Source organism: Anolis sagrei, chromosome 6, assembly GCF_037176765.1.
Source record: "Anolis sagrei isolate rAnoSag1 chromosome 6, rAnoSag1.mat, whole genome shotgun sequence".
Lineage (NCBI taxonomy): Eukaryota > Metazoa > Chordata > Lepidosauria > Squamata > Dactyloidae > Anolis > Anolis sagrei.
In genome coordinates this window covers 8728520-8747597 of record NC_090026.1, presented here as the reverse complement: position 1 = coordinate 8747597, position 19078 = coordinate 8728520, and the positions used below count along the sequence as shown (strand labels likewise).

The 19078-nt window shown below is 47.9% G+C and overlaps 1 protein-coding gene and 1 long non-coding RNA gene across 5 annotated transcripts in view; one reads left to right on the top strand and one right to left on the bottom strand.

The window, feature by feature from the left end:
• Nucleotides 1-18981, top strand: part of LOC132777623 (uncharacterized) — a 39115-nt gene extending 20134 nt beyond the window's left edge. For 3 of the 4 annotated variants that reach the window (XR_009631706.2, XR_009631705.2, XR_010910118.1), the window contains exons 3-5: nt 10964-11498; nt 12700-12895; nt 18817-18981. This is a non-coding gene — a long non-coding RNA (uncharacterized lncRNA). The remainder of the gene's footprint in view (nt 1-10963; nt 11499-12699; nt 12896-18816) is intronic. The other variant, XR_009631704.2, reaches the window with a different exon arrangement.
• The window catches only part of ZFHX2 (zinc finger homeobox 2), a 38793-nt gene continuing 22220 nt past the window's right edge, over nt 2506-19078 (bottom strand). Inside the window, exons 2-10 of the mRNA XM_060780008.2 lie at nt 16294-18758; nt 15367-15836; nt 14045-14339; nt 12486-12551; nt 12153-12199; nt 11271-11471; nt 10533-10665; nt 6392-9868; nt 2506-5678 (exon numbers count right to left, since the gene is read on the bottom strand). Coding sequence (XP_060635991.2) covers nt 4849-5678; nt 6392-9868; nt 10533-10665; nt 11271-11471; nt 12153-12199; nt 12486-12551; nt 14045-14339; nt 15367-15836; nt 16294-18703 — 7929 coding nt within the window. The 5' untranslated portion in view covers nt 18704-18758 and the 3' untranslated portion in view covers nt 2506-4848. The remainder of the gene's footprint in view (nt 5679-6391; nt 9869-10532; nt 10666-11270; nt 11472-12152; nt 12200-12485; nt 12552-14044; nt 14340-15366; nt 15837-16293; nt 18759-19078) is intronic.

The following is a 19078-nucleotide window of genomic DNA, read 5'->3' as shown; positions in this document are numbered from 1 at the left end:
TGGTATGTTACTGTTTTTGATGCATATGCAAGTGCTTTACATTCGGTGGAATTGGCTTCTCTACTTCCTTGGGATTGAACCCTATTATGTAGGAAAAAGCAAGCATGCAAAGTAAATGGGAGATGTCAACAAAGTGCCTCTTATGTTATGCCAGATTGAAACTTGTAAGGAGCTGCAAAGACATGTGAAAGATATGCTATGTTCGTGAACACACACCATGTTCAACTAGGGTGAAATCAGCTTGGTTTGCAACACAATAGTTTCACCAAAATTTCTATGCCAAATAAAGTCAGGAACAGGCCTGGGCAAACTTAGACCCTCCAGGTGTTTTGGACTTCAACTCCCAAATTCCTAACAGCCTGCCTTAAGCCCATTTAATTGAAAAATGTTTCTGTTCCTGGTTTGAAAATGTTATTTCCTGTTCAATTGTGTGGTACTTATTCCAGAAACTTTGTTTTTTGTGGCCCAAACTATGTTTGGGCCACATAGTTTGGACGCTATGGTGAGATATTCATTGAAAAACTATAGTAAAATGTGCTGCAGGATGTCCTTTCTGCAAAAGCAAAGGTTTAGTGGTTTAATAAACCTTTTACCGTGTTTTTTTGGTAGAACCAGTTAGGAAATGACATTTATAATCGTGTTACATAGTGATATATATATATACTCAGAAACAACGAAGAGTATTTAATTTAGCATAACATCAAATTGCATCATACTCATTTTAGACCCAGCACCTTTGTGGATTTGTTGATCATTGGCTTTTGCTCCCCTTCTGACATCTAACTTGTGATTTCACGAAAAGTGTATCTCTCTTTCCATTAACAATTTGTTTGGGGGTAAAGATAAAGGTAAAGGTTTCCCTTTAACATTAAGTCTAGTGAAGTCCAACTCTGGGGGGTGGTGCTAATCTCCATCTCTAAGCCGAAGAGCCGGCGTTGTCCGTAGACGCCTCCAAGGTCATGTGGTCAGTATGACTGCATGGATCACTGTTACTTTCCCACCAAAACGGTACCTATTGATCTCACATTTGCATGTTTTCAAACTGCAAGGTTGGCAGAGGCTGAGGCTAACAACAGGAGCTCGCCCCTTCTGGTCAGCAAGTTCTGCAACTTAGTGGTTTAATCCACTGCACCTCTTATGTTTTGGGGTATTGTTAGCAAAAACAAAACAAAACAGTGTTCTAGAGAAGGGCTTCATAAACTTTTCCCACTCATGATGCCTTTCTGTCTGAGAATTTTTTCCATCACTCTAGGTATATATTTGTATAAAATACATATAAAAATCAAACATTTACTGCTAATAAATCAGCATTTGCAAGGCTGGCTAGCACCCTGGTTTCCCTCTTTATGGAGTGCAGCTGAAGCACTTTCTGGAGGGTCCACTGAAAACACTGCTTGTTCTTGCTGTTTTGTGTAAACGGGTGGCATTCAGAAGCCCTTTGCTGTTGCCATTTTTTGTGTGACCCTAACATTGAGCCAAAGGGCATTTAGGGTCAGAACCAACCGTTTGAGAAGCCGTGTTCTAGAATGCACCAGATTTGTATCTTGTGGGGTTTTTTTTTTCCTTTTGTGTTGCAGTGGTCCCAGCCTTTGGGCCTCCAGGTGTTTTGGACTTCAACTCCCAGAAATCCTAGCCAGGCTTACCAGCTGTTAGGAACTGTGGGAGTTGAAGTCCAAAATACCTGGAGGCCCAAAGGTTGGGAACCACTAGGTTATAGGAAAACACAGAAATAATCTGATTAGGTTTTGTCTGACTGAAATGTGATAATTAATAATTTGATCCATTCACAAGTGGTTGCCTTGTAAAATTCACCAGTGGTTGCCTTGCAAAGCTTCAGTTCTTCTGCGTCAGCTTGCTGTAAATTGCAAATTCCATAAATGTGCTATCTTGGCTGTATAATAACATTCATAACACAGATAAAACAAGACTACGGGTGAACCAAGAAAAATAGGTCACAACTAAGGAAGTGAAGCTTTTTTAAAGTACCACCAGTTCAAGCAGGTGCATTTAAAGATAAATCATCGGTATAGGTTGAGCATCTCTTATCTGGAATTCTCCAGTCTGAAATACTCCAAAATCAACAATTGTCCACATGGATGCCTGAGATAGTGACACCTTTGACTTCTGATGGTTCAATGTACACAAACTGTATGTCATGCATAAACTTATTATTTAAAATGTTGTATAAAATGACCTTCAGGCTATGTGTCTAAGCCAGGTGTATATGAAATATAAATGAATTTTGTATTTAGACTGCAAGATATCCAATTATGTATGCATATGCAAATACAGGTATTCCAAAATCCCACAAAAACTGAAATTCAAAACATGCCTGATCATTTCAGGTAAGGAATGCTCAACCTATACCTTAAACAAGAGGAATGAGATTTAGGAAAGAAATACTGGTCTCAGTTCATGTAACTCTCCCATTCCCACCCTCCACCAGTATTGGAAGACTAACCATCACTTCCCGCTAGAATCACATTTGGATTTTTTTCCAGATCATCTCTTTAATATAATTTTTATTTCTTTTTTATTGTTCCCCATCCCCCCCTTTAAATACACAACAGAAAGACATTTTCCCTTCTCCCCATTTGGGGTGTAAAGTTGTGGGGAGAAGGGGGTTCTGAGGAAAACAGGGTGGTCCAGAGGGCGAGCCGCTGAAGAACCCCATCCCTCTTTAACACCCCATATGTAGTTCGTTTGGTTATTTAAGTGCGGCTTTTTCTTTAACCCCTTTTTCTACCCCACAGGTTTCCACTTTCATCAACTTCTTAAAATTCATGTCCATCTTGGTTGGTTTGGGAGGGCATCAAAACACGTAATGGGAAGGAATGAAAAGAACAGGAAAAGGAACCCCAAAAAGAACTGACACAAAGAGGAAGGGGAAATGTAAAGGGTTGACTTTTTTCTTCTTCATCATCTTATGTCTTTTTTCTTTTAAAAAAATTATTTCCAGTTTGCTTTTTATTATTCCTTTTTTGTTGGTGGGTAGTCTCTCTCTCACTGTTGGTTTTCATATTTTTTGGTTATTGTATAGAAGTTTTTTAAGAGCTTTGGATTCATAAAGAGGGTTTTTTGTGGTTTTTTTCTTTTTTTCTTTCTTTTTTCTTTTTTGCAAGGACGTCGGCACACGACGCATGGCTGTGTGTGCATGACGGGAGGATCCTTCTGGTTTTCAGGTTTTTTTTTAAAGCCATTGGAGTAGGTTTTGTGTCGTTTCCCGCACAGAGACGGAAGTCACGTCTATCAGGAGGAAAAAGACAGCGAGGTTGTCGGTTTTATTTGGTTCCCCGGGGCAGGTAAAGACCCAACTGGGGAGGAGGAGAAGGAGGAGGAGAGAGAGGAAAAAAGAAGTGGTGGGAAAGAAGAAAGCAATGCCTTTTTCTTTCCCTGTTTGGTTGCTGTTCAAGTCGTTCAAATCCATCAACAGTTCGGGAGTCTGTCCATCCATCCTTGATGGTCATTTTTATACACAATGGGCAGCGCATGCTCTGGGAGGGGTGGGGGATGGGGAGGGGGGACTCAGTTTCTTATCTTTGCCCCCCACCCTCCCCTAAGTTTTGTCTCCTTGGGTTCATCATTTTCATTCTGTCCATACTTTTTGTTTGCTTTGCTTTTTTTTGGCCTTCTTCAGTTTGAAACACAGTAAAAGGGTGGAAGGTGAGTGTGAGAGAGGGAGCTCTAACAGGTGTGTGTGTAAAAGAGAGAGAGAGAGGAGACTTGGGTGCACAAGGGTGTCGAGAGTGTGCCAGCTGCTGTTTCAAAGGAAGGTTTGAGCACACATGTGGCAAGAGAAGGGCTTTGGGCCACATGTGGCAATGTAAAGAGGGAAATGTGTAAGATGAGATTGAGCATTTCCATTGATGTGAGGAGGGATGGGGCAGCCTGGGAATACAAAAGGTGTAGGGAGAACTCACCTACAGGTGAGAAGCCCTAGGCATAGGGAACATGTGAGCGTAAAATGGCAGGGGTCATCTTAAGATCTTGGCAGAAATATTGAAAAGTTCTTCTAAGATGCAATGGGAGTCCTGAACAATAAGCAACTCTCACATGAGGTACATGTGTATGCCACAGGAGATGGAAGACTCTGGAATATACACTGATAAGCGAGAGGGAATGGATGAGAGCTGGCATCCATGCTGGATTGGGTCAGCTCTGGCGGTCCAAGTAGGATCCAGTTTTGGGAGGCAGGTTAGTTGGAGAGGTAGGGAATCAGGCTCAAGTGACACATGGGATAGTATATAGGATAGGGCAGATTAGTTTAGTTGGCAAGGATATGTGAGTTGGTGTGGGCAGAAGTGTCAAAAGGATTTGCTTAGGTCAAGGAAAATAACTTCCATATTCTATACCAGGATTGGCATTCATGCAGCCTTTTTGGAGTTGTTGGACAGGCAAATCCCAGCGACCCTGGCCAGCACAGCTGGTAGTGAGGAATGCTGGGAAGTGCCCTCCAGCAAGGAGCCCCATTTCCTTCATCCAAGCCAATCCTACACCATAGAAAGAGCACAAGGCAGTTCTATATGGACAGACTGCATTCCTGTTCACCTCAGGGACCAGTGACAATCCTTCAAAATGAGCTGCACAAGATGTGCACACTTTGGAAAAAAGAGTGGGGTCTGAGGTGAGTGTGATTGACTGGGATCAACTCGAGTAGTTGGTGGGCTTCTATCTCTTGTATGTGCTGTTTGCTCTTCCTTGCTGGCAGTAAGAAAAGGGAGAGGTTGAGTTGGGCTTTGCGTGAGGGTTATTGGGTTTGGGCAGGGGTGGCACTTGAGTGGTGTCCACCCCACCACTAGCTGGTTCATTAGTCATTCTCTCTCAATGGTGGCAGTGTAGCATCCGTCTCTATAAAGCTAGTAGTGTCGTAGAGGTAGCGTTACTTTTTGGGTTGGAGTCCGAGTGAGGTAATTTGGATTCCTCTTTGGCAAACACCGATGCGGTTGCTGCGTTGGATCCGGCCTTGCGCCGGTGAGCGCTGGAGCGCAGGTGGGCCCCCAGCGCCTCACGTCCACTCACAAGCACCTCACAGGCCAGGCAGTGGTAGGTGCACACGGGCACCCGCAGAGGAGGTGGGGCAGCTGGGGGCTGGCGCCCAAAGTAGCAGAAAGCAGCCTGGTGGGCAGCAGCTGCCCCTTCATTCTCAAAGGCTGCCTTGCACTGGCGACAAAGGTACTGGTGAGTCACGTCAACCGTAGAGATGCCAGGGGCCTCTGATACCTCCACAGGTGGCTCAGGCGTGGGCGTTGGGAGCAGGGGGCTGGGCAGCAGCCCCATAAGTGTCTGAGGTATGACAGGATTCATGGGAAAGAGCCCCTTCTTCATGCCGTAAAGCTGCTGGAAGTAAGCCCCAGGCAGCTGGGCACCAAACAATGAGGGGGCTGCGGCTGTGGCTGCCGGCAAAGGGAAAGGCAGGAACTGGCCACCCAAGAGAGCTGGCACGGCAGCCTTTAACGTCTTGAGGTTCTTCAGTGTGGCAGTGGAGGACAAGGAGGGTTCCTGGGCTGGATTTGAAGAGGGGTCTGCCTGGGTGTCACTTGGGGCAGCCTCAGGAACAGGAGCAGGCTCTGTTGCAGGACCAAGCTGAGCCGGTTCTGGAGTAAGGTGTTGAGGTAAGGGAGGGCCTGGCTGGCTGGCGGCCAAAGGGTTGCTCAGAACTCCAGAGGAAGGAGATGGACCTGTTGAAATGAGAGAGAGAGAAAGGTGTGAAATTACTGTCCTCTTCATTCCATCTGTTTTCACTCCCTTTTCTGGCCCCACCTCCATCCCTTCTTCCGAGTAAAGGTCTAGGGCAGTGGTTCTCAACCTGTCGGTCCCCGGGCATTTTGGCCTACAACTCCCAGAAATCCCAGCCATTTTACCAGCTGTTAGGATTTCTGGAATTTGAAGTCCAAAACATCTGGGGACCCACAGGTTGAGAACCACTGACTAGGGGTATAGTCAAGAGGGTACAGATAAACTACCTACCCTCCATAATCGAATACCTCCATCTAACAGCTATCATCGAGTTTTATTTCTTGGAAAGGATACATCTGGAACTCTTGGTTAGCTGGTGCAGACAGAAGTGGCAGAGGATGACGATCCTGTACTATTTTCAACTTAAGAGTCTCCCCTGACTCACTGACCACAAGAGAAATCTTGAGAGTTGGAAACGGTAAAAGAGATGCTAGTGAGAAGATGAAGGCAAGATGGAAGGAAAGTTTGGAGAACTGCAGCTTGGAATAAAAGGGATACAAGCATGTGGCCTGCAACGGAAACCTCCACTGAAAATGACTAAGTGGTAAAACTGTATGAAGAAAATGAGATATCATGCCCCTGTGGAAGAAGATAGAGCCTTGGGTTTCTACTCTTGGATGTAACATACCTTACCTTTTCTTTACTGCTCACTCACCTGGCACAAAGGGTGCCATGCTTCCCAGGGAAGATGACACGGTGGTGGGAGGCACTGAGGTGCCCAACCTGGTTGGAGATGGTGTCCCTTTGTCTGGCACAAACTCATAGCACTTGCTCTCATTCTTGAGCTGGGCCTTGATAGCTTCCTTGAGGCGGGCAAGATGGCCCCTGGAGAAGAGGTGTCCACGGCAAGACACATAAAAATCATACTTGATTTCACAGTAGGAGCACTCAGACTGAGCCTGAGCATTGGGGGGGCCTTCATCACCAGTGGCTGCTTTAGCCTTTTTCTCCTTTGCCCTGGCATTCTGAAACCAGACCTGGATTACCCGCTTGGGCAACCCTATCTCCTCACCTAACACCTCACACTCCTGCATGGTGGGAGTTCGATAGGCCTCGTAGCAAGCCTTCATGATCTTCAACTGGACGCTGGACATCTGTGTCCGATACCGGCGCTGGCCCAAAGAGTCATGCATTCCTCCAGAACCACCATCCATTCCTCGACTCCGCCGGCTACTGGAGAAATCCAGATCAGTCAATGAGGATGAGGATGAGGACGAGTCACTTAGCTCCCCTCCTGACAGGCTCCGATCTTCATTCTCCTTGGGCATCTCTTCTTCGGCTGCTTCTTCCGGTATGTTTAGATCAGCAGGAACTTCGGGCTTGGCTAGTGGCAGCTGCAAGCTCACCACAGGGAGGCTGGAGGTGAACGAAGCTCCATAATGGGTAGATGGATCTCGTGGTGAAGGGCTAAATTTTGGGAAAGCAGTGGGAAGCGCTGGTGAAGGCTTACTGTTTGGAATAGTGGTGCTGGTGTTACACCGAAATTGGCCCTTCCTCTCACGGGCTCTTGTATTCTGGAACCACACTTGGACTACCCTCTTTTTGAGCCCAACTTCTTCAGAAATACAGTCGAGCATCTTCCGAGTTGGATTGGAGTCCTGCATGTACCAGCGGAACAGAATCTCCAACTGCTCTGGCAAAATGGTGGTGCGCAGGCGCTTGTCCCGGGGGGGCTCGCTATCCCCACCTGCCATACTGGCACATTCACTCCCCGTGGGTGACAAGCTCCCATCCTCATGCTTTCGCTTTTGTGCCCGAGATGCATCTGGGTAGGCGGTACGTTCGCAATAAGCTAGGGGTGGCAAATCTAGGGAAGGGGGAGGGCCACTGGTAGATGGAGGAGGAGCAGTTGCTGGCATATGACTGGTACGGTGGACACTTAAAAGGTCAGCGCTTGAAAAAGTAGCTGGGCACTGATCACACATATGGTTGCTTGAAACTTCTGGTGGATCGGCTGGGGTTGGCTGTTCCTCCTCTGGGACTTTTTCTTCTGTATCATCTGTCTTAGTTTCCCCCTCTGTACCTGAAGGCTCCTGCTTTTCTTTTTCTTTTTCTTTTTCCTTTTCCTTTTCATCTTCCTCTTCCTCTTCCTCCTCCTGTTCTTCATTCTCAGGGCCCTCATTATCTTCCTCCACTCCATATCCATCTCCTTCTGCAGGCTGGTCATTGTAGCATTTTTTGAGGTGGCGCACAAGCTCAAAGATGCAGCGGAAGGATATCCGGCACTTCTTGCAGGTAGGCTGTGTGTTAAGACTTCCACTGACCATGCCAGCTTCACCTCCACACTTTCGGGCCTTCTGACGGGCATTTTGGAACCAAACCACAATGACGCGATTGGGCAAGCCCAAGAGTGCTGACAGTCGCTCAACCTCCCCATCTTTTGGGTAAGCACTGGACTCAAAGAAGGACTGCAAAGCCTGAGACTGGAACTCAGTGAATTTGGTACGAGAAAAGCGCCGAGTTGTTGGGAAACTTGTCCGAGATGGATCCAGCACTGCAGAGGCACTGCCACCTTGCTCCTCTTCCCCTCGAAACCATAGAGACTTCAAGTGTTCAGGAGACACACGGGGGGTTTCAATTTCTGGTTGTGGGACCACCACAGGCATGGGTTGCATTATAAAAGGAGGGCAGAGGGAGGGAATCTCCTGGGGTATGGGAGCTGGCGTAACAGTGACTGTGTTAGTCTCTGTTGGGGTGGTGTTTGCAGTGGTTGTAGTGGCGGAAGAAGAAGTAGCGGTGGTAGTTTCAATGGGTAATACTGGAGGCAGGGGCGGATACATGCTGTCATAACTTTTCCGAAACTGCACAGCATAGCGATTAAGTGCCTCAAAAGGAAGGAACCTCCGATGGACATGCTCTTCATGTGTTTTTAGGATCAGCATGTTGGAGAACTGTTTCCCACATGTACCACATTGCAGCTTGCCCACTGGAGGACGTGGGGCAATGGCTGGAGCAACTGTGGCAGGCTGCTTGCCTTCGTTGTACTGGATGACAAGCTCAAAGCCAAAATTTTCCAGAAGGGCTTTGGCTGCTGTGCGGGATGCCTCATTTCCTGGCTGACTCCCCTCCACCTCCTCCACTTCAGCTTCTTCAGTTGGTTCAGGTTTAGGGTTGTTGGCAGTGGCTGGTGCTTGCTCTTCCTTGGTTGGCATGGATGGCAGCAACACAGGTGGGGTGGTTGGGAGTGTCAGTGCTGGGGCTGCCAAAGCCAGCTTAGGGGCCACCTTCAGATCATGTAAATAAAAGGGTAGCAGGAGTTGCTGCTGCTGCTGGAGTTTTAAGAGAGACTCTGGTACCAATGGAAAGGGTGGAAGCAGCGGTGGTGTAAATATGGGTGTGGGGAAACGTTGTAGTTCTGTTGTGGATGGTGCCAAAAATGGAAGTGCTGGTACCTGCACGCAGTTGGGGATCTCGGTTTCCAATGGTGTCTCATTTAGGTGTTCTGATTCAGTGGGCGGCAGTTCTGCTTTGCCAGCAGCTTCCATCTTGGCTACACGGGAACGGGTCTGGTGCAGAACTGACCTCATGTGGATCTCCAAAGTAGAACTTTGATTGTACGAGACCCGGCAAGTGGTACACTTGTAGGGCTTGTCTGAGGATGGCTGGAGAGCCCCTGTTGTGCCCGACTCACCCCGGGATGGCGCTGAAGGATCGGCCGAGGCCTTCTTCATCTTGTGTAGGTGGGAGACAGAGTTGTAGTGCACCAAGAGAATGTTCTTCTGAGTGAAGGATTCCTTGCATACCGTACATTTGTATGGACGGGCAGGATCTAAGAACTTATCTAAGGCAAAATTGGTTGCCTTGCGGTAGGAAAGGGGATGCCGGGGATCTTGGCTGAGAGGAGTAAGCAGCGAGACATCAGGAATTTCAGATTGAACCTGCAATGGCAGCAGCTGCTCCTCAGGTGAAGCATTTGACCGAGAAGGGTCTTCATCTTCAGGTTCTGGAGGAACAACTGGAGGAGGTGGTGGAGGTGGTGGTGGAGGAGGTGGTGGGGGAGGCGGCGGTGGTGAAGAGGCGGGAGGTGGTTTTTCGAGTGGATCTGCAGGTAAAGCAGGGGAAGAGGCAGGAGCGGGAGGGGATCCAGGGCAAAGCACAGGAACTGGAGGGGTCTTCTCCTGCACAGTTGGTGCTGATGAAGGAAGGGGGGGGGGGGGAGAGAGAGAGAGAGACAGAGAGAGAAAAGATAGTTAGGTACACTTAAAGTGTTGGTGTTAGATACTCATGTTGGCCTGCTGCTGGAAAACAACAGCAAAGAGTTGAATCACACATTAAAGATTGATTAGTAATTGTGTAATAATCTAGATGTGATAGATATGAATCTCTATAATGTTATCTCTAGTTATCTCTAGGTCCTCCAGTATAACTCTATGGTCAAGCTTCCATCCTTAACCCATCCAGAGTTTGTGACATGTAAAAATGTTAAAAGTTCAATGGGTTCCTGCGTTTGCAAACAGATTATACTGTTATTATACTTAGCCTCTAATATTGATGGGTGCCTGGTACTATACTGGGTTTCCTGCCACTGCAATTTTCATTTTCAAACTAGTAAACAAAATGTCTAGCTTTTATGACTCCAAATGGTTAGGTGGTGATGGGAAAACCTAAGAAAAAGCTCCACAAAATGCAAACAGAATCTATTGTTCAGCTTTATTATAGCTGCACTTCCTGCTTTCTTAGAACAAAGGAATAACTAGGGTGCCAAGCTACACGTTCTGAACCAAATTGACTATCAATAGGGCACAGCAAACTAATGAATGCTGCCATCTTGACTAAATGACAGAAATGCTGCTTACCAACAAGGGGACTCTTGGGTTCATTTCCAGGCCCTTGCTCTGAGCTGGGTGTCCCACTTGACTTTGGTGGATCAGGAGAGACGCTGCGGCCAGGAATAACTTTGGTGGCAAAGGTCATTTCCACTGTGGTGGCCTAGAGGTTGAATGCAAATAAAGATACATAGCAGAATTAGAGAAGAAACATACCTGCTCCTACATACAATGGCTGTAATTGAATTTTTTTATAAAGTTATGAAGTTACAAAAGCTGCAGTGACCATTTCAGGGATGGCAGAGCAGCAGTTGAGGAACCTCTCTTAGTGTGAACAGAGGTATCTTGTACCAAGATTATAACTCATGCAATTCTATCCTGGTGTTCTATTTCCTTTCCAATCAGTGCTGAGATTAACCTCTGTTTTTTTTTTCCAATTCTGCCCATCTTTGTCTGCCAAGAGCTTATTTAGCAGTAGGACAAGAAGACATTCATCAAGCCAAGTTTCCTCCATCGTTCCATGAAAGGAAGAACTTCATTTCCTGAATTAACTGGCAAAACAGGCTCTCCAGGTGACTTTGAACTACAACTCCCATAATTACTGGCCACACTGGCAGGGGCTGATGAGATACCAAGATCAATCTCATCTGGGAAGGTCACTGGTTCCCAGTTGTATAAAAGAAGCACTGGAATCCAAAAGAGAAGCAATGCCATTCAATCCCAGTCATTTTACTTTCTTCTGAAAAATCATCCAGTAAGCTCACTCACCACCAGCAGCAGCTTTTCTACACATTCAGGCACCACATTGTGAATGTGGCTGAGGTGAAAGTGGAGGTTGGTGCGGCCCACCAGCTGCTCCTGGCACAGTGGGCAACGGAACTTGGGCTGCACAGCATGCTGGGAAATGGTGTGGGCCCGCACAGCTTCGGTGGACTGGTCGACATAGTTGCAGTATGGACAGCAGAACACCTGGTTTCCAGGAGACGTTAAGGAGAGGTAAGATATAGGAAGAAAAGTAAGCATCAGTTCCAGTAGGTCCAACTATCCTGCTTCTGGCCCAAACTTTCCCAATCATCTAATCTATAAGATTATGAATAATCCAAAAGAGTCAGAACCGGAAAGAACAAGAGAGATAGCATGCAAGCAAATCTTGACTCATTGTTTTTAAAAGGGAGCTCATTAATGTTGGCCATTATTTCTGTAAACGTTGGGAGGGACACAATGGCAGTGTGTTATTAACTCACTACTTTTGCATTTTAAAACTTAACAATACTTTATTCCTCAAACCTTTAAAATGACCTAAAATGCCCACTCAAGTTTCAGAAGTATTGACATTTAACAGATCTAGTCCTCCCAAAGTTGCAAGTTATAGGTAAAATTATAGGTAAAGCATTACTTCCAAACACTTTGGTAGGTAGGTAGGTAGGTAGGTAGGTAAATAGATAGATAGATAGATAGATAGATAGATAGATAGCATTGCGATTTTTAAGGCCACTCCACTCTATTTGAAATGAGTGGATGGGTGGCAGCATTTTTCCTACAATGGCTATTCAAGCAAGACTGCTTCAGAGTCATGAAGGCAATTGTCCAGATGATTCCCTAACTCTATGCAGCTCCTCCACCCACCCAGTACCATTCTGCTCCACTCACAGTAGTATCGCCCACACCTCCAGCTTTCGTTTCAGCTCCACTGGAACCTGCAAAAAAGGGAGCAGGGTGGGAAGAGAAAGAAAGGATGTACTGCATTTCTGGTACACAACAACTAAGCATCTTTACATCACCAGAAGCCTGGAAAGGTGTGTAGAGAGGACCCTAAGGGTGTCTGTGGTACACAAGTCTTTTGGGATGTGGTGGGAGAGGAGACATTAGTCAGGTGGATGGAGAGGACAAGTGCAGACAAGACAAAGGAGTGTGCTGTGCGACCATGCCCACGTAGAGGAGTACCCTTACAAGATGGCATGGAAGAGGGGAAGAGCAACTCACCAGGTGTCCGATTTTGACTCTGCAATTCTTTTTCAGGGGATGAGATGTCAGGTGTGGTTTCCTTCCCTAGAAATGGGAGAAAACCAAAGAAAATGGGAGGGGATGTTACTAGCTTTTGGCCACCTCCAGTGTTTAGAAGGAAACTTTAAAAAAAATATCCTAGCCTACCCCCCACCACAGATAGGTTTACATTTCTCCCTTCTCATTCCTATAGTACTCTTTCGGAAGGCTTGAAGCCAAAAAGTTCAGAAAAACTGAAAGGAAGACGGGGCGAAATAGAGGGAATTCCACCGCCAATGTTGTGGAAGTCGGAATGACGCACGATCCAGGACTTTATCCTCGTCAGAGACTAATTAAACTCTCAACCCAAGTGGGATCGTTAATATCGAACGGGCTCGCCTCCCCGCCTGGTAGGAGCAACCTCACTGCCATTGGCAACTCAATTAACACTATTCAATACACCCGCCAAGATGCTAAGACCTCCATTTCTCACAACTCAGGGTGCCCCCTCCCCCAATGCTTCTTCTGCTGTAGTTCTAGCTTCCCCAAATCTCTTCCTATAAGCCCTTCATACCCCTTCTCTACAGGACCACCACCACCCGGTTTCCCCACATTTCTGCCATGGTGTATCCAAATTCCCCATTCCTATCTTCTCTGTCACCAAGCTTTCACGAAATCACTCTCAAACTATAACCAAAGACCTCAGTATCCTACTCCTCTCTCTCTGTCCCTTGACTGACATCAGGTCCTGGCCTGTCGTCACCCCCAACAAACTCCAGACATAGCCCCTCTCCCATATTCTATTATAAACATGATCCTTATTGACTTCTGCATGCAGGTAGGAATGGAGGGTCAATGGTGTTTGAAGAGATAAATTGAAGCTGGGAACAGGGCCAACTGGCATCGCTTGGACGGGCGTCCCCTCGGGCACAGGAGACAAGAGGTGGGGGGGGGGGGCGGGAGGCAGCTACCATCTGGGGGAGGAGGGAAGGAAAGGAAGAGCGAGAAAAATAGAGAGAAATCTATCTTTCCTCCTTACGTCTCTCCCCCCCCCCCCCCAACCGCTTATGGTCCCTACATCTCTCTCATTTCTCTTCTCCTTCATTCTTCCTGCAGGTTGCTAGGCAACCACCCCAGTATCTGTCATAATCCATTATGAAGCGGGGGGGGGGGGGGGGTGATGGAGGCGGGAGGGAGGGAGAGGTTGGCGGCGGTTGTGGAAGAGGAAGGAAGGAGGACGACGGAAGGCATTCAGCTGCTTCGCGCTTCACTATTCACAGACACAGGCTTATATGAAACAGAGAGCAAAGGGGAAGCCAGGGTCAGGGTGGGGTGGCAAATGGAAGGATGGCAGAATACGTGGCACCATCTCCGATCCTCTTGCACCCCCACCCAAATGGACTGTGCTAGCCACCATCTTGGCAAAATTGTGCCTTCATTGGTTAGCTTTGGAAGCCTTCTTTTCAATGTCTCAGAGATTTCTGTACATATCATTCTCCACTGAAAACCTGCAGCCTGCCTTCTTCCATGTTTTTTTAAAGAGCTCCTAAAATAATCACCGCCACTGATGGACGTGGGCGTCTGGGTTGCCTTCAATGGCCGACCTGCAGGCTCGCTACTGGTGGAGTTCACAGGAGCAAAGCAGATGTATCTCTCCAGGCCCGGAGCATTTTCGCCATTCTGAAGAAGCTGGAGGCGCCACTGGCCATGCGCATCCCGGTGTTGGGGGGAACGAAGGTGTTGGATCATCATTAGGCGGTTCGGAGCATCCGTGTTACAGAGGAGGCAGTGGAATTGGGCCGATTCGGGTCCTGCTGTGGATGGAGCCGACGTCGCCTCCATTTCCAGAAGGAACTGGTGGTAGAAACCAAAAGAGCTGCAGCCAGCAAGAAAGGCATCCACTACCGCTATCCTACAAAGAACTGCACCCCTTGGTATCTTCTTGGTTCCCCTTTATCATTTTTATTAAGATTTTTAATAAATCATCAAATGTTTTGTTATATAAATATAAACAAAGATACAAAGAAGAGAGAAAATAGAAGAGAAGGGAAATAGGTACAAATAAAAAGGAATCTGGATAGAACAAAAAAGAAGAAAAAAGGAAAAATGACTTCCAATCTTCTCTTCAGCCATTGTTGAAGTACAGGTTGAGTATCCGTTATCCAAAAGGCTTGGGACCAAAAATGTCAGATGTTCTTGGGTAATGCTATCATGAACCACCATCAACTTTGACGCATTAAAGAAATCCCAAGGCGGAGTATTGTTTATCAAAAATGCTTGGAAACAAGTGTTTTGGATTTTGGAATTCCAAGATTTCCAAATATCTACTTAATGAGATATCTTGGAGGTGGGACTCAAATCCAAGCATGAAATTCACTTGTGTTTCATATATATCTTACACACATATCCTGAAGGGCATTTTATGCACAATATTTTAGTCGTTTTGTGCATGAAAACACATTGATGTACACTGAACCATTAAAAAACACAAGTGTCACTATCTCAGCCACCCAACTGGAGAATTTTGGAATATTTCAGGATTCTGGATAAGGGATGCTCAATGCCTATATAATCAGTCCATACCTCTCTCAACAATCTCTTAAGGATTTCTTGAAACCTTGTTACAAAAAATTACAAAAGAATTACAAAATTACAAAAGAATTACAAAAAAGGACCAGAAAACACAGCGAATCCAGCATCTCTTCCCATACAGGAATCTGTCCAGTTCATCTTTTTCACTTGATAACACTCATAAATCTTTAAGCACCTTCTCCAAGCTTCCTCAGGACAACAAATGTGGTTTCATCATTTCTTGAGTACCATTTTTGTTATCCCTAAGCCCCACCCACTCCACTAGACCCCACCTCCCCTAACGCCATACCTTGTAACCTTGCAGTGCCTCCTGGTGCCCAGCGCCAGCCACATGCAACCGCATCTTCTCCTTGCTGTTGGTCTCATATTCACAGAGGTTGCAATGCAAATGAAGGGGCGGGCCAAGTGGAAGGTCTGCCCCCAGATGTGCTCCAACATTGCCCCCTTCTCGCAGGTGGGCTGCCAGTTGGTACTTCAAGGCGTGCTTGTCTGTCTTGAGATGGAGCTGAAAGTTTGCCTTCAGCTGGGTGCCATACGCGCAGAGCCTGCATCGGTGTAAGTCGCCGGACACCTCCTTCCACTCAGCCTCGGGCAGGGAGCGTGGTACAGAAGCATGGCGTAATAGCGCTTCCAGGCTATCGGTGCTGAACGCTTGGCACACCAGGCAGCCAAACAATCTCTGGGGGACTGCCAGGTCCGATCCAGAATGGGGTGGCAATGGGGAAGGAGTAGTGGTTTCCGGAGAGAGCGATGCAGGGGCTGCAGGAAAAAGATTGGGAGAAAGAAATAAGCGAGGGGTACAGAATATATTTAGATAGAAGGAAGGACTAGAGAAGAAATAGATGCTACGTGAAAGGAAACCCAATCCATGTTGAGGTGCTAACCAACATCGCCCAAAATCCTGTATTTTGGGGGATTGGTAGGGTGAAAAATAATTCCTGATCAATTGGTATTCCTTCTGTCTTGGAGTTTTAAGGGTACTTGGCCTAAGGCTACCTGACAAAAGTTAAATTTGGCTATTACCACAATTGCCCACAAAAATGTTAAAAGATCTTATGAAAAAAAGAAAAGAGAAGATGAAACCAGTACATAAAAAATTATCAGAGAGAGGAAAAGGGATTGGAAGCCATAGAGAATGTGGAGAAGTAAAGGCCAAAGATTTGGTGTGGCCTATTTAACATCAACAGGAAAGTAGGAAAAGCTGGTTTCCCCTTACCTGACCCCAAGGCGGCTATCTTCCTGCCAGCTGCACTGAGGTGTGTGAAGCCTCCGTTGAGCAAGAGTTGGGTTTGCTCCATGGGCTTATCGCTTCGCAGGCCTGGGTTGCCCCCGGCATGAGCATGATGGGAATGTGGGTGATGGGAATGCCCGAGGGTCTGTGCCCCATAGAACTGGAAGAGCTCGGTCTGTGCTTTGCCTCCAGGTGGGGCCTGGGGTTGCCCCAGTAGCCCCGGCAAGGCCAAGGGCAACCCCTGATGGAGCAAGAGCATGTTCTGCATGTGCTTCTCGGACGTCATGTGGATCCGCAGGTTGCGAGAGATGTTGGTCTCATAGCTGCAGACTTTGCATTGCCAGGAGGATTTGCCTTTTGATTCCTTCTCATCGGGGGAAGATGGGGAAGGGGCCACTGGCGGGGGCGCCACCACCGAAGGGGTCCCGCCTCCTCCCGTGGCCTGGTAGCCCTGCAAGTTGGCTAAATGCTTGTCAGACTGCATGTGGATGCTGAGGTTGCCCTTGGTGGTGGTGGAATAGTTACAGGCCTCACAACGATAGGGTTTGTAGCCACAGTTGTAGCTTTCACCCCTGGCCAGGCGGGGATGTGCCCCCCCAGTGCTGCAGTACGAACAATGGCTGTTGTTCTCCGGGTGTTTCTCTTTCATGTGCACGTCCAAGGTTTGCTGGTACTTGTAATGCCAGTTGCACTTGGGACATTTAAGAGTCTTGCAGGAGTTGCGCGAATGCAGCAGGGACATGTGGCCAGATAAGCTCAACCCAGAGTAGGCCATGGTGGTAAAATCCTCACCAAAGGAAAGGCTGGGCCCTCCATTGTGACTGTTGTTGCTTATCCCGTTGTTGATTTCAAAGCCAATGCTAGATATATCATTGGCCAGCCCAACACTGCTGGCAGGGAGGACCAAGTCATCTGTTGCAATATTTTGGACCAACCCAGTTCCAGTGGCATTGGTGTCATTGGCTAGGCTGTTACTAATTTTGGTGGTTGCTCCGGTGTCGCTGACTTCTTCGCCAGCTAATTCCGCATGGGTGACCTCGTTGGTTGACCCAAGCTCTGCAGGTTCATTGGCAAACTCCATGCTGACTTCTTCCTTAGGTAACCCAATACTTGCAATTGTGTCAGAGGTGTTGTCCTTCATCAAAGGTGTTTCTGAGAGGAGGGTGTTGGCACCCATGGGTGGGCTTTGGCCATTTGAGCTTTGGTCTGGAAGAAGTCTGTCCTCTTCTTTGTGGTTTTCAGCTGCCAATGCTGTTCCTGCCTCCTCCTTCTCCTCCTTCTCTTCTTCTTCTGGTTTGTCCTCCTCCGTGCCCCCCTTGGCCCCGTGCTCGCCGCCGACCCTTGAATCTTTGGCATCAGGTGGCTCACACTGACTTTCTGGGCTCTTTGTCTCTTCCTTCTCCTCTTCCTTCTCTTCCGTTACATTCACCCATCTGCTACACATTCTGGCATCGAGGTCTGCCCTGATGGTGGGGTTATTTGGTTCTAGGAAGCCAAGTGTGGTACCCTGGAACACGGCAGAAGCCTCTCTGGACAGGGCCTGGCATTCGTTGGTGCTCAGCTGCACCGCATGGGCTGCATGGGCATGAGTTGCCAAAGAGCGACCCTGACGAAAAGAGAGGCGGCATATTAGGCAAAGCCAGATGGGCGTCCCTGGTAGCTCCTCTTCTTGGCCAAGGTTGGCTTCCCCTTTGGGGTTTTCCTCATCCTCCCCATGGGCAGTGGGGGCATCTTTGGGTTTGGTGGGAGCGTTTTTGGCAGACGTGGTTCGAGCGGCATGCCCGGTCAGTCGGTAACTGTAGAAGGCGCCATGAGGAGTCCACTCGCCTGGCGCTGAGGTATTCTGGGACATTTGGTCAGTAGACATAAAGCCTTGGTTAGGGCCTCCACCGCGCTGGATGTGGAGGATGGACACTGGGGGAGCCGTGGTGCTAGGGGAGCCCTTTGGTAAGAGAACGTGGCCGCCATTGAGGAGATAGGCCGAGCCTTCGGCGGAGAAGAAGAGCTGGGCCTCGCGTCCACCATCTTCTGCTTCATCTCCACCTTCTGCTTCTTGCTTTTCCCCTTCTTCTTCAGGGGACGTTGCTTGTGGGAAGGGGGACTGGTTACGTGTCGCCGGGCCACAGTCCGCGTGGAGCTGTGGGGCGGGCAAGACGGCTGCCGGGAGCTTCGCGGAGCCAAGCGTTGCTTGGGAAGTGGAGCAGGGTCTCATGGTTTCGTCAGGAGAAGGGGAGGCGGAGGAGGAAGGGTCCGCGAGGAGGAGGGGGGGTTCTTTGGTGGCTGGAGAGGCAGGAGAGCCCTGAGGGGGCCGAAACGTGGCCCTGTCATCCTGCCCGTCGACTGGAGGGACAGCGGTGGAGGAGCAGGAGGAGGCAGGATTAGAGGAGGCGTCCATGGCAGTGCGGGCACGAGGGGCGCGGGGGGGTCATCTCAGCACAGGAGCCGAGACCCTGCAGAGGGCAGAAACAGAAAGACAAACCTGTGAGTTTTTGTGTTGCTCTTTTACAGGGAAAGACAATCTCACTCTACCTCATACATCTTTGGGCAGAGACGGCAGAGGATCTAGTGAACGTCTAAAAATTATGGTTCGACCAAATATATGAAATCGTAAGTCCATGCGCAACTTGATTGCCCATGTTGTATGCCCTTTCCCTGGTGCGCACAGACAAACCATCTCCCTCAATAAAAGTTGCACTTGCATTTTCACTAATGGACCTAATTCTTTCTGCAGACTTTACCTTCATACTTTGCTGTTTTGTGCACTTTTTGT